We start from the raw sequence: 14,816 nt of genomic DNA, 5'->3' as shown, positions 1-14,816 counted from the left end.
AGATCACCTCTCATTCTTCTGAATGCCAATGAGTAGAGGCCCAACCTTTCCTCAAGTCAACCCCCTCAACCTCAATGAACCTCCTCTGAACTGCCTCCAAAGCAAGTATATCCTTTTGTAAATATGGAAACCAAAACTGCACGCAGTATTCCAGGTGTGGCCTCACCAATTCCTTAGATAACTGTAGCAAGACTTCCCTCTAGTAGTTAATATCACAAGTACCCTTTTAATGACATGATAATTGTTAATGACTGCTAATCAATCTCTCTGACCCAAGAAGTTAACAATTAAAAGTGTGAAGGCTCATTCATTTGGGTAGTAAATTGTTTAGAGATTTTTTTTAATTTTTCCTCTTTTTTTCTCTCAAGCCAATCTTTCTTTCCCTGTCTATTTCTCTTTCTGTACATGATTTGACATTGAATTCACCCACTCTATTTCACCCTCCTTCTCTACCTTCCTCTGTTTATTTCACAATCCTTAAATTTCAGTGGTTAAGGAGATACACTGTTGGTCCCATCGCCCCAGATGTCCTGTTGCCCTTGACGTGCCGTTATCAGCTCGCATTTCCAGCAACTTGCAGGGCCAAACAACTTGAGCTAAAGGATGCAGGAAACAGCCTAGTTTACCAGGCATGCCCCGCTCCATCAATTTATGTTCCAATGTATTGCTCGTATAATTTCTCAATAATATTTCCTCACTAAGCTTCTGATATGCTGTGAATACACTTGGTACAGCTCAATAAAAAGATAGGTCATGTGAAACACAAACACCTTTCCAAGGAAAGTTGACCCAGGTACAGTTACAGTATTAATGGGAGGAATACATTTTCACTGCTCAATATTTGATTCATCTCAAAAAAACAAACAGGTGCATTTTTTTTGTTTCAAACTACATACAAGACATGAATACAAGTTATTTTAGTCTGTAGGTGTGCATTTTTACTTTCACCATAATTAATTAAAACATTTAAATTGGCAGAAAGTCTAAAATATCTAATATTGATTTTACCTCATCAGGCAGAGTCAGCATGGATTTATGAAGGGGAAGTCATGTTTGACAAATTTGCTGGAATTCTTTGCGCTGGTAACGAACAGGGTAGATAAAGGGGAACTAATGGATGTGGTGTATTTGAACTTCCAGAAGGCATTTGACAAGGTGCCAAATAAAAGGTTACTGCACAAGATAAAAGTTCACGGGGTTGGGGCAATATATTAGCATGGATAGAGGATTGGCTAACTAACAGAAAACAGAAAGTCAGGATAAATGGTTCATTCTCTGGTTGGCAACCAGTAACTAGTGGGGTGCTGCAGGGATCAGTGCTGGGACCCCAACTATTTACAATCCATATTAGCGACTTGGAAGGAGGGACGGAGTGTAACGTAGCCAAGTTTGCTGACAATACAAAGATGGTAGGAAAAATAATGTGTGAGGAGGACATGCAAAATCTGCAAAAGGACATAGACAGGCTAAGTGAGTGGGCAAACATTTGGCAGATGGAGTATAATGTTGGAAAGTATGAGGTCATGCTCTTTGGCAGAAAAAAAATCAAAGAGCAAGTTATTATTTAAATGGAGAAAGATTGCAAAGTGCTGCAGTACAGCAGGACCTGGGGGTACTTGTGCATGAAACACAAACGGTTAGTATGCAACTACAGCAAGTGATCAGGAAGGCCAATGGTATCTTGTCCTTTATTGCAAAGGGGAGAGAGTATAAAAGCAGAGAAGTCTTGCTATAGCTATACAAGGTATTGGTGAGACCACACCTGGAATACTGCATGTAGTTTTGGTTTCCATTTTTACAAAAGGATATACTTGCTTTGGAGGCAATTCAGAGAAGGTTCACTAGGTTGATTCCGGAGATGAGGGGGTTGACTTTTGAGGAAAGGTTGGGCCTCTACTTATTGGAATTCAGAAGAATGAGAGGTGATCTTATCGAAATGTATAAGATTATGAGGGGGCTTGACAAGGTAGATGCAGAGAGGATGTTACCACTGATGGGGGAAGACTAGAACTAGAGGGCAAAATCTTAGAATAATGGGTCACCCATTTAAAACAGATGCGGAGACATTTCTTGAGGGTTGTAGATCTGTGGAATTCGCTGCCTCAGAGAGCTGTGGAAGCTGGGACATTGAATAAATTTTAGAAATAGACAGTTTCTTAAACAATAAGGGAATAAGGAATTATGGGGAGCAGACAGGGAAGTGGACCCAAGTCCATGATCAGATCAGCCATGATTGTATTAAATGGTGGAGCAGGCTCGAGGGGCCGTATGGCCTGCTCCTGCTTCTATTTATGTTATGTTCTTAAGTACTGCTTTACTCATGCCAAATGATCACTTAGATAGATCTAGGTACAGTAAAGGTCTTAATATATAAATTCCTAGAGCCAAAGTATGTGGTTTCACTATCCAAGTATTACATATTGCCATAATGTGACTTAACACAGCAGCAGCTGGTTTTTGGAAAGATTCTCCAAACATGTTCTTCGGTTCAGTACGTTAATAAAGTCAGTCATTTTGGTCAATCGTAACATGTAAAAAGAAAAAAGACTTGCATTTATATACCACCATCAACACCAGACATCCCAAAGCACTTTACAGCCAATGAATTACTTTTTCTTTAACAAAGTGTAGTCACTGTTGTAATGTAGGAAATACGGCAGCCAATTTGTGCACAGCAAACTCCAACAAACAGCAATGTGTTAATAAACAGATAATCTGTGTGATGTTGATTGAGGGATAAATATTGGCCAGGATATTGATAACTCCCCTTCGAAGTTGTGCCATGGGATCTTTTACATCCACCAGAGGGCAGACGGGGCTTCGGTTTAATGTCTCATCCAAAAGATGGCACCTTTGACAGCGTAGCGCTCCCTCAGCACTGCACTGGAGTAGAGTGTCAGCCGAGATTTTTGTGCTCAAGTCCCTGGAGTAGGACTCAAATTAAAATTAACCAATTTTAAAAACTATCCTGAATGTTATTTAGAGATTCTATCACTAAGAATTTGCTCCTGAGGTTGCAATCACTAGTGAGGGTCAGAAGGCTTCTTTCATATGTTGCACCATTGTAAAACAATGAGCTTGTGGAAATTACACTTGGATAGAAACATAGAAAATAGGTGCAGGAGTAGGCCATTCGGCCCTTCTAGCCTGCACCGCCATTCAATGAGTTCATGGCTGAACATTCAACTTCAGTACCCCATTCCTGCTTTCTCGCCATACCCCTTGATCCCCTAGTAGTAAGGACCTCATCTAACTCCTTTTTGAATATATTTAGTGAATTGGCCTCAACAACTTTGTGGTAGAGAATTCCACAGGTTCACCACTCTCTGGGTGAAGAAGTTCCTCCGCATCTCAGTCCTAAATGGCTTACCCCTTATCCTTAGACTGTGACCTCTGGTTCTGGACTTCCCCAACATTGGGAACATTCTTCCTGCATCTAACCTGTCTAACCCCGTCAGAATTTTAAATGTTTCTATGAGGTCCCCTCTCATTCTTCTGAACTCCAATGAATACAAGCCCAGTTGATCCAGTCTTTCTTGATAGGTCAGTCCCGCCATCCCGGGAATCAGTCTGGTGAACCTTCGCTGCACTCCCTCAATAGCAAGAATGTCCTTCCTCAGGTTAGGAGACCAAAACTGTACACAAAACTCCAGGTGTGGCCTCACTGTTTCGAACTGTTTACTATCGCATCAAATGAACATTGTTAGTGCCAAGTTATTTACTATTTTGTTGTTGAGGGCTGTAAGAAATCAGTGATTGGAAGAAAGAACGTGACAAAAAAAAAAAAAGTGTCTCTTCAGACTACTATTAAGATTAAAGGATTCATTCCCTGGTGCAATCGCTAAAGCTACTTGAACTGATAAGCATTGAAGACCAAGAATGGCATGTCTGACTTCAACCGTGGGAAGATAGGGACAGGAAAGATGGGCCTTCAGAAAGTAAAAACACAAAAGACAGGACGGTTTCACCCAAGTTGAGTCAAAGAACTCAATATATCATGGATTAAATAGTCGTGTCCATTATTTTACACTAGGCCCAGCTCTAAAAAGAGAATAAAGATATCAAAAGAGCTTTTCAGGGCAGAAGACGACAAGAACTGTTCGTGCCACCAGCCATCTGCCCGATCAGGGCCAATACCAGCTACATATGACAACAGTTATATGTTTACTATGTCTATCCTGATAGTGTGTTGTGTTTGACTATATTTGAACTACTGCTCCTTAATAAAATGCCTTATGACTCCCAAAACCCTTTGGGTAATGTGTGTGACCTGCAATCCTAATCTTACAGGGCTACAACCTCAAGCACGGTCTTCCTTAAGCACCATACACAGACTTGTTGCAATGTGTCCCACCAGAGTAATGGGAGATGGCTATGCATGTGTTGTACCTCATACAGCTCCTGACTTCAATCACGACACTGGATATTTCCCAAATAAAAAGTCCCAACGCTGAGCCACAGGATGTAAAAATTATAGGACTGTTGGTTCCAGGTTATTATAATCATCATAGGCAGTCCCTCGGAATCAATGAAGACTTGCTTCCAACTCTTAGAATGAGTCCTTAGAGGTGGCTGAACAGTCCAATACGCGAGCCACAGTTCCTGCCACAGGTGGGACAGACAGTCGTTGAGGATAAGGGAGGGTGGGACAGGTTTGCCGCACGCGCTTGTTTTCTACATGCACTCGGCGATGAGACTCGAGGTGCTCAATGCCCTCCCGGATGAGCTTGCTCCACTTAGGGCGGTCTTTGGCCAGGGACTCCCAGGTGTCAGTGGGGATGCCGCACTTGATCAGGGAGGCTTTGAGGGCGTCGTTGTAACGTTTCCTCTGTCCACCCTTGGCTCCTTTGCCATGAAGGAGTTCTTCTATTCATTATGTGGCATGTGTGTTATGTAGGGCTCCCAGGAATATTCTTTTACCTTCCGAGAGAGCATGGAAAAGAAATAAAACGTTGAATCCCAGATTGGCCAACATTCCACAGTGGGGTAAGATGCCTTGGGCAGTAGAAATTCCCAACATAGAAAATAGGTGCAGGAATAGGCCCTTCGAGCCTGCACCGCCATTCAATGAGTTCATAGCTGAACATGCAACTTCAATACCCCATTCCTGCTTTCTCACCATACCCCTTGATCCCCCTACTAGTAAGGACTACATCTAACATTTTTGAATATATTTAGCGAATTGGTCTCAACAACTTTCTGTGGTAGAGAATTCCACAGGTTCACCACTCTCTGGGTGAAGAAGTTTCGCCTCATCTCGGTCCTAAATGGCTTACCCCTTATCCTTAGACTGTGACCCCTGGTTCTGGACTTCCCCAACATTGGGAACAACATTCCTGCATCTAACCTGTCGCAACCCGTCAGAATTTTAAACGATTTTATGAGATCCCCTCTCATTCTTCTGAACTCCAGTGAATCAAGCCCAGTTGATCCAGTCTTTCTTGATATGTCAGTCCCACCATCCCAGGAATCAGTCTGGTGAACCTTTGCTGCACTCCCTCAACATCAGTATTGTTGTCCAATATGGCTGCAGTATGGCCAGGAATCTCATTAGTCAAAAGGAAGAGAGCTAGGTCCCTTGCTGGTGTCACTTGTAACATATACTTGCTATTCTGAATGAAGGCAGCTTAAGGCAATCAGAAATAGCAAGTACTTTCTGCCAGATAGATTATGGGTATCAAAGACAGATTTGCAGACAAATTACATTATAAAGTTTCCTTAGATGGCCTCCTGCTCATTATATTTTAACAGTCCTTATTGACCCCATTAATCTTCGACATACTGGAAAAAACCGCTGGAGAGAAGTTCGGAGACCTTGCTAAGAGAAAAGGCCAGCCAGTCTATTAGGACTGTTTCATCTGCAGAGCATGTAGAATTAACTCTTATAATGGAATAATCCCAAATTATTCCAATCACCAGAAATAAAATTCTACAAAGACTGTCTTACAAAGATTAAAAGGGAAGGGGCAAGAAAAGCCACTGTGCAAAATAGTTGTTCCACAACAGCTAACACGTGCAGAATATCTAGCTACAGTAATTTGCTCAATTCAAAATTAGTTTGATTAGAGCAGTCATTATAGCATGCAAATCACTTCAAAATGGGTATAAACCAAAAACCATGCGAAAGGGTTAATCCACCTTTTCTACCTTCCACTACATGATCAAGTATTCCAGGGCCTGTAACATCACACAAGAGAAGCATTCGATTACTACCCTTTACCAGATTTATTTTAAAGGCACCGGAGAATTAATACATTTGGTAAGAGAAAGAGATTCAAACCACTGTGTATATGACGCTCACCATCACTGCAAATCATTTTATTCGGTCATGTTTAATTTAAGGCCCCACAGCTAATACCAAACAATATCAGTCAGCCATGGGTCCCTTTCCTGAATACGCAGTTTCTCACTGCATTTCCTGGCATGCAGTGGCCATGGAAACATATTGCACTGCATTGTAGTCAATTATCTGAAATGTTACTACAAATTGGAGCTACAGTCGGTACTTTGAATTTGTACAAGTTACATTTTCATTACCGAGGTCTACAAAGCGTCAGAATCAGCAACATTTTTTTTCTCCACCTCACTTTTTTGATCTTTAGCACAGAAAGTATGGCAGTACTCCAGGTTAGATCAATTGTATTAAAGATGGCCTGGCTAAGTCATGCTGATAAGTGATGAATATTAAATGCTTGAGAATTTTGCAAGTTGTTATTCCTTTTTTATCTAAGCAAATACAGATACTAAATAGAAAATCAGTAATACTTACAATAGTACAATCATTGCAGATGCAGTGATGATTATGCAATCACAGTAATGATGCAGGAGAGACGGTTCTTAAACTATTTCCTCAAACATACTTATTGCCAGAAATATAGAAAGATGTGTCTTAAGAACAAGATTAATTTTTTGCAACAGTGATTTTTGATTTCTATTCTATTTTCAAACCCCTCCTAACTTTTCAAAAATATTGAGATGATCTGTATGAATAAAACATCTTATTCATAGACTGAATAATTAGAGGTCCGGTTTACAAATTTCAAATCTTCACTTGTGTATTTGTTTGATTTTTATGATGGTCTGTTGAACAAAGATAGAGAAATGTACTTGTACCATTAATTTTAGTACGCTGTATTCATTAATTTTTAGTGTTGAATAAACCTGAGCCCCATATGGTTAGAATACATGCTGTCACTAGTTAATTAAAATATTGTGGACTGTAAAGTCAATGTCAATCAGTAATCTTAAACTGAAAACTACCTTGTCAAAATTAAATTGCCTAGCTTGCCCTGGTGGTGATGGTGGTGAACACTGCCTTTACAAATAGCCAAACCCATTGTAAATATAGCTGTACCTTTGTCACAGATGTCACTGATCTGCAAGGTTATGTTTTTAAATCATAAGAGTCATAGAGGACAGGAGCACATGTAATGGACCTTCCAGATTGGCTGGAATCACCTCCCGCAGCAGAACAGGTCCCAATACTGTACCTCCCCTTGCCCACCCTAGTCTTTACAGCAGTAGTGGTTGTAGGAGACAAAAAGACTAGGTATAAAAACAAGAGTGAGAGAGGAAGAAAAGACATCTGCAGTTAGTGGAGGGAAAAAGGGTGAAAGAGAGGGAGCGTGAAAAGATTAAATAAAAAATGGTAGCTTGGTTACCACAAAACAGGGTAGTAGCTTTTCATGATTTCACTAAGATTTCAACTTTTGACATTTCTTGATACCTTTGCCCAAAGATCCATCGAACTGTTCTTCAAAATTTCAATTCACCCAGCATCCACAGCGTTATGGGGGGGTGGCAGGACAGAGAGAGAGAGACGGAGACAGAACGCATTGTGTCCTGGGACTAGGAGAACGGGGACTGGACCGGCAAGCCCTTTGGGCAGGGTTGGAGGTAAGTTGCCGCTATGTGTTTTTCAATTCTTTTAATGTGTTGGGAACTGGCTGTATGCTTCAGCTCACCTGGTGTCCCTGGTTATCATGGCAGCCCGATCTTTTTGGCCCAGATCAAGGCTCCAGCCCCGAAACTAAAAGGCCACGCTAAAATGAACAAATCCAACAGGGAAACTTAGAATTTTTTTTGGCATACTTGGACCCCCCCAAAAAATTAGGCGTAACTCTTCAAGTACGCCAAAAAAATGCTTTGGATAAAATTGAGCCCAAAACCTTTTGTATGGCTTTGCTGCTTTTTAAGAGCTGGATTTCCTCGTTTGTGCAAGCCTTTTCTTTTAGCTCTATGCTATTACCTCATTTGTTGGTCAATGCTGATTAACAAGTTTTAGGGGTACGTACTGAGTTTACATCATACCAAATACTTTGATTACTTCCCACCATCTGTCTATAGGTTTACCCATTAACTTCAGCCCAATTTACTGTGGTCAATTTGAAGTTTGCCTTAAAAAATATATTAGCAGCTTTTACCTAGCCCTCAGTTTTAATGAAATATATTTGAGTATTCAAAGGCTGAAAATGGCTTAATTACTTTTTGAATACCAATGCATAGAAAAGTCTGAATAAAATGGGCTTTTTCACACCAACATTTTCAATATCATCCAGTATATAGACAATTCCTATACGCCATTCTTACCCGTGGCCAAGTAATTCACTTCCTGGAACTGTAGCCCTCAAGTAAGAGTACCCCAGTAATGTCACCAAAATGACATCGACATAGGCAAGGAATTAGATCTCAGCGATGTTAGAAACTGAAGACATGTACACATACAGTAAGGGCGTCCCAAAAAGTTAACCGATTCAGGATATATTTCTTTAAATGTTTTTCAAATTTAGTTCTCAGGACATATGCGATCCCAACAAGGCCGCAATTATTCCCAACCCCAGCTGCCCGAATGGACACCCTTCCTGAATTGTGAACTGCTGCAGTGCTTACATTGATGGTGTTAGGTAAGGCTTTCCAGGAAACTGACCCAGCAATGAAGATGGAATGGCAAGATATGTTTAAGTGAGGATGGTGCATGATTCAGAGGAGAACTTGGAGGTGACAGTTCCCAGAACATTGCTGCTCTTGTCCTCAGTGGTAGAAGTCACAGGGAGGGGGGAAAAGAGGAGAGGGGAGCTGTTGAAGTAGCCTTGTTGAGTTGCTGCAGTGCATCTTTAGATCATGCATACTGCAGCCAGTGCATGAAGGGGTGAATATTGAGTGCAGTGGCATGGAACAAACTGTTCCATCCTGGATAGCATCAAACTTCTGTTGTTGCTGTTGCACCCACCCAAGCAAGCAGTGAGCATTCTATCATACTCCTGATTTGAGCCTTGTAGATGGTAGAGAGATTGAGGGGTCAGAAGATGAACCATCTGTCAGAGTACCCTGCCCTTACAGCCGCCACCCCCACCCCACCACAAGAAGTTGATGGCCGGGGACTCTAACAGTGATGCTGTTGAAGTTGAGGGAGATGGCTGGCCTTTCTCTTGTTGGAGATAATCACTGCCTGGCACTTGTGACCTTTACTTGCCACTTATCAGCCCAAGCCCGGATGTTGTCCAGGTGACATGTAGGTTGGTATGGGCTGCTTTATCAGAAGAGTTGTGAATGGAACTGAATTCAAATAGTTAATGAACAGCACATTCCTTACAATGGATAAAAGGTCATTGATGAGGCAGCTGAAGATTGTTATGCCGAGGACACTGCTCTGAGGAACTCCTACAGTGATACCCTGACACTGAGATGATTTGTCTCCCCACAACCATCTTCCTTTCTGCTAGGTATGACTCCAGCCACTGGAGTATTTCCCCCCTGATCTCCATGGACTTCTAGGGCTCTGGTGTCACACTCAATCTATTGTTGCCTTGATGTTAAGGGTAATCATTCTCATCATCTCTTTTGAATTAATGTCATGTCCATATTGGGATAAAGGTTGTAATGAGGTCTGGAGTCAAATGGCCCTGGTGCAACACAAAAACTAAGCATCCGGGAGGTTACTGGTGACTAAGTGCCACTTGACAGCACTGTTGATGATTCCTTCCATCAATCTGCTGATAATTTAGACGTCGCTAATGGGTTTGATTTCTCCGCTTTTTGTGGACACAACAAACCTGGACAATTTTTCACATTGTCTGGTAAATGCCAGTGTTGTAGCTGTATTGGAATAGCATAGCTAGGGCCACGGCTAGTTCTGGGGCATAGGTCTTTAGCACTACAGCCAGGATGTTGTCGTGAACCTTAGCCTTTGCTGTGTCCCGTGCACTCAACCATTAATTGAGTGAATCGATTGATTAGCAACCCACAAGTTGTGCATTAAAAATCCCATCAGGGCTAGCTGTAAAACTGAATTCAATACTTCTGGTAATTTGTGGACAAGCACCAGAAAAATAACTATAGTGTCATGAAATGCCAACTGGTAACTGGTTCACTAATGTCCTTCAGGGAAGGGAACCTGCCATCCCTAGCCAGGCTAGCCCATTTCCATGATCTATGTTTGAACCTAAATGCCCCCTAAACTTGCCTAGCAAACCATTGTAAAAAAAAACCTTGTGGTTTCATACAAGATAATCTTTCATGAAAACAGCTCCCAAAGCAGTCTGTAAACTGCATTATATGCATCTTTTGTGATCCATATTACACATACTGTAAACAAAGAATTGCAACTTGCCAACATAAACAGTGCTAGTGAAATTATAAATGTTTTTTATTGCTGATTCTCTAATTGCATACACTATACAATTTGTGCTATCATTTACTGTACAGCTTCCCATGCCTTGCCCATGACAAAGCTATCCTGGCAATGAATTACAAATGCATGTGAATGTAAAATCATTGACAATAATAACGAAAACATAAATGTAAGCAAATGGGAGGGGGGGGGGGGGGGGGGGGGGGCAATTTCTTGGGAGTTTGTCCTGCTCTGCCATCGTAACCTGTCGCAGACCCCAGTTACTCGCATTAACAAGGTTTCCCCTGAACACAAGCTATGGTGGGAGAAGCATTGAGGAAATTCACTGGCAAAGACAGACAAGAACTAAAATGTGTTTTTTGTTTCTCAGATGCAACAAAACTTCCTTCACCACACACAAAATATAATCCAAATACATTAATCTTTTGTTAATTCTGTAGTGAAACTCCCTCCCCATAGCAGTCAGTGAAATCAGTTAGACAAAATTCTGGCCTTGGCTGTTAAATACCCCAATTTAATGTTAAGCTTTGTTGGAATAGGTATAACTGGGGTTTTAACAGCCTATTGACTGGTAAGCAAAACCTTCTAGCCCTGAAAAACTCATGGAATGTCAAATTTCTCCATGATAAAAATTATAATTTAATTTTTTTTTTAAAGTTTGCTCATGATATTTCAACTTCTACTTTATCCCCATGTGAAAATCCCAATCTTTATTTTGCTCTAACATTTTTTAAAAAGTCTGGATAAAAGCAACTTCTCATTTCTGGTTTCCTGTCTGTGAGAATTCTTCAATGTGATTGGCTGCTTAAGACAGCTTGTGGACATCACTGCAGCACCGCCATAGGAATCCCCCATGCACAGCGCTGCAATCAATTGAATTTTGAAAAAAAGCACATTTCTCACCAGAGATCGCGAGATCTCAGTGGGCAGCTTTCTTCAGGGCCAGCAACAAGTGCCTTTGCTTCGTCAGACAGCAAATTATGGACCAATATTTTACTGAACCTTTTTCTGCAACATCCAGCTGACATTTCACCTGTTCATTTTAATTAGTGAACCACAAAAGTCAGTTTAATTGTCATACTGTGTGCTTTCAGAAAAGTAAAAGTAAATATTTGGACTACAGTGAAGATGAAACTCTGAAATGTTGAATGCAAAACTGGGCAAAGCTTAGACAATACTGATCCTTGTCAACTTGGCAATATGCAGCAACAATCCAGACTTAGCATATATTTGAATTATTAAAATGAATACACTATTTTTATGCCAAACCCTAGACAAACTTTAGAATTAATTGTGGTTAATCACCTCAAGGGCAATTAGGGATGGGCAATAAATGCTGGCCTTGCCAGTGACGCCCACATTCCATGAACAACTAATAAAAAATAACTATTCGTTGGTATTCTTATATTGAGCAAACTAGGGAATGTCAGCACAAGACAATGGAATGTGTGTGTGCCCAGAGCACCCAATTTCAGCAGTATTTCCACATAGCTAGCTTGCTCTACTTTTCCCCACAACAATATGCCTTGACTGCAACCTCAGAAGTGCTGTTCCATCACAGGTGTGCATTTTCTCCTTGAAAAACCAAATTGTGCTCAATACAGGAACTAGGTACATGGTCCAAGAGTTTTGCAATAGAATGTAAATTTTAAATATTCCCAGAGTATCTGAAAATATTTTGGATTGGTACAGAATGAAGTGTAACTGTAGCAACTGCTGTGTTCCTGGCACAGCATTGAGGCCTGACTTAAGCACAAAGCACTTTCCTAATGTCATTCCGATCAAATTGTTGGGCACCAGCCTGTGTTGGAGAGGATGGATTTGATCATAGAGTAGGGCATCATCACTAATCCTTGCTCTTTGTGTTTTGGGGCTGTATTAAATCCAAGAACAAGATTCCCAAAAATACCTACAAGTGATATCACAATGAGCAAATGCAAGTTTTGAAGAACATGGAAGTTACTGACAGTGATAAGTAATTACCTTCAAGTTCATTAGGATTACAACATTGATGTTCATGTTTGTTTTCAAACTTCTGTTGCACTTACAGCAGGATCTCCACCATTAAAATCATTTTCTAAAATTGGATGAAGTGCCCTGCTTGTGGGTTTCATAGTAATTTATAGCCAAGATTGTGCTCCTTTACCCCATGTGTAATCATATATATAAATTTATCTAGTAAACATGTTAGTTTCACACTCTTTTCTAGCTTCAAATACAGATTTTACTTTCATCACGGTAAGCAGTTACAATACAGCATTTACTCAGTGCATTGGGATTGAAAACTCAAGTTCAAATTACTAATCCAGATCAGTCTAGTTCAATTACCCGAGATATTCAATTACATAATATGTTGGCACACAGATTGTGCGCAGATCAAACCATTTGCTATATTCAGTCCTGTGAACAGTTACAGGAAGTGTCTTTCCTACTTCATTAGCCATTTAACTGAACTAGAGTCCCTCCGTTTTTTGCTTTTACATTGCATTACCTTGCAGGTTAGTTGAAATGCAAATTATATACACAGACACACATCTATTTTAAAAATAGGTGTCTGTATATAACCAGAAAGTCAACTAGATGTATTTGCCTCGCCTTTCCAACTCATTATTATTATTTACTTTAGGTTCGTACAATTTATTCACAAGCAGAGCCCAATTTGATTCTACCGAAAAATACATTATCCCCAGTTGGGCCTTAATTGCTCAATGATTACAGTCAATGAAAAATAAATTAAAATACACTTCCGTGTGTTTAATTTCCAGCAAGTGACAGTCTTGGACGAACTGACAATAAAGAAAACGAATGCAGTAGGGCTTCAGCAGATTTGGAAGGCGATGATTAATGATGACGACTTTGATTATCACAAAGGCTTCCATAATAACTGAACACAAAAGTATAAAAATGACATCCATATTACAACAAAACCGCACATCCATTCGCAAATTTACTGCGGTGCTGAATCAATTCAATGGTATTGGCTCCAATACAGGAGAGTGCAGCAAACCCCGAACGTATTTCCTTTCGGCTATTACTTTATGTCTGTGAACTGGTGAAATCTTTATTAAAAAAACACACCGCGTTTCAAGATAGGCTCCTTCAAAAGCTTCCGATATTTCAATGCAAGAAATGTGAAGCTTCAACACTGTAGTGTAAAAGTGTCCAGGTTACATATGAACAAGTGCAATTAAATAATTGTGCTCTATATTTTGCTTTAAAAGACATTCCCCTCAGGGAGCTTCTCTTACCTTCCGCTCGAGAGCGGAGTTCTGCCACAGTCTTTCGAACCGGCGGCATTTCTCCGGAGTCAGTCAGTGCATCACAAGACGGAACACAAACCCCGTGCGGCAAAGGGCGGCGGGCCGGCTAGTTGCAGTGGAGTGGGTCCGACTGCAGCCTGTGTGTGTGTTTTCGCTTGGCGCTGTGAGTGGAGTGCCGGCGGCAGCCTGTGTGTGGGTGGAGTGCCGGATGCAGCCTGTGTGTGTGTGGGGGGGTGTGGGGGTGAGTCGGTGCGGCTGCAGCCTGGCGCTAACCTGACTGTCTGTCAGAGCCACACCTCGAAGGGAGCACGAGTAGGCGCAGCGTTCCAGAACCTCCCGGACCGTTCCACCGCAGCGCGCGGCCCGGGTACATTCCACTCGACAGGGGAAGTTACTGCCACTCAAAACACAGCAGGCTTTCACTTACAGTACGTTGAAGGACAGTCTTAGAAATAACGTGTATAATCTTCACTTTTATCATATAGTGAAAACAAAAGGGCCTGCGTGCGAAGGAAATAAGCCCTTTTAACGTAGCTTTATTTTTCATACACCCCTGTCGTCTCAATAGATGAGCCTGGAGGGACATCCCTCTTAATTGGAAGCTTTTGCTCTCAGCATCAAACAGAAGTGGGAGCACGTGAATATCTAATTTCTATTTGCAAACAGAGCAACAGTGCTTCATTGGAAGGTGTAACTGTAAGAAATAGAATACCTACATTAAGATTATTAATTACTGAAAACAAATATCCCTATGGAATTGTTAATGAGACCCTGTAGATTACAGACTGAACCGTGCGAGACTAAATGGAGAGAACATAAGAACAGGTGTGGACCAGTCCCTGGAGCCTGTTCTACCCATTCAGTATCATGGCTGATCTGCATCCTAACTCCATCTACCCTCCTTGATTCCCTTAATGGCCTTGGGG

The 14,816-nt window shown here is 41.1% G+C and overlaps 1 protein-coding gene across 4 annotated transcripts in view; it reads right to left on the bottom strand.

Annotated features, from left to right (window-relative positions):
* The window catches only part of atp8a1 (ATPase phospholipid transporting 8A1), a 509,869-nt gene extending 495,649 nt beyond the window's left edge, over positions 1-14,220 (bottom strand). For 3 of the 4 annotated variants that reach the window (XM_070870234.1, XM_070870228.1, XM_070870240.1), the window contains exon 1: positions 13,879-14,219. In XM_070870234.1, coding sequence (XP_070726335.1) covers positions 13,879-13,927 — 49 coding nt within the window. In that variant the 5' untranslated portion in view covers positions 13,928-14,219. Of the gene's footprint in view, positions 1-13,878 lie in introns of all 4 variants that reach the window. The other variant, XM_070870244.1, reaches the window with a different exon arrangement.
* Positions 14,221-14,816: the final 596 nt, after the last annotated feature.

Source organism: Pristiophorus japonicus, chromosome 2, assembly GCF_044704955.1.
Source record: "Pristiophorus japonicus isolate sPriJap1 chromosome 2, sPriJap1.hap1, whole genome shotgun sequence".
Classification (NCBI taxonomy): Eukaryota; Metazoa; Chordata; class Chondrichthyes; family Pristiophoridae; genus Pristiophorus; species Pristiophorus japonicus.
Note: the sequence above shows the minus strand (reverse complement) of the source record. Positions and strands in the feature narration are given on the sequence as shown.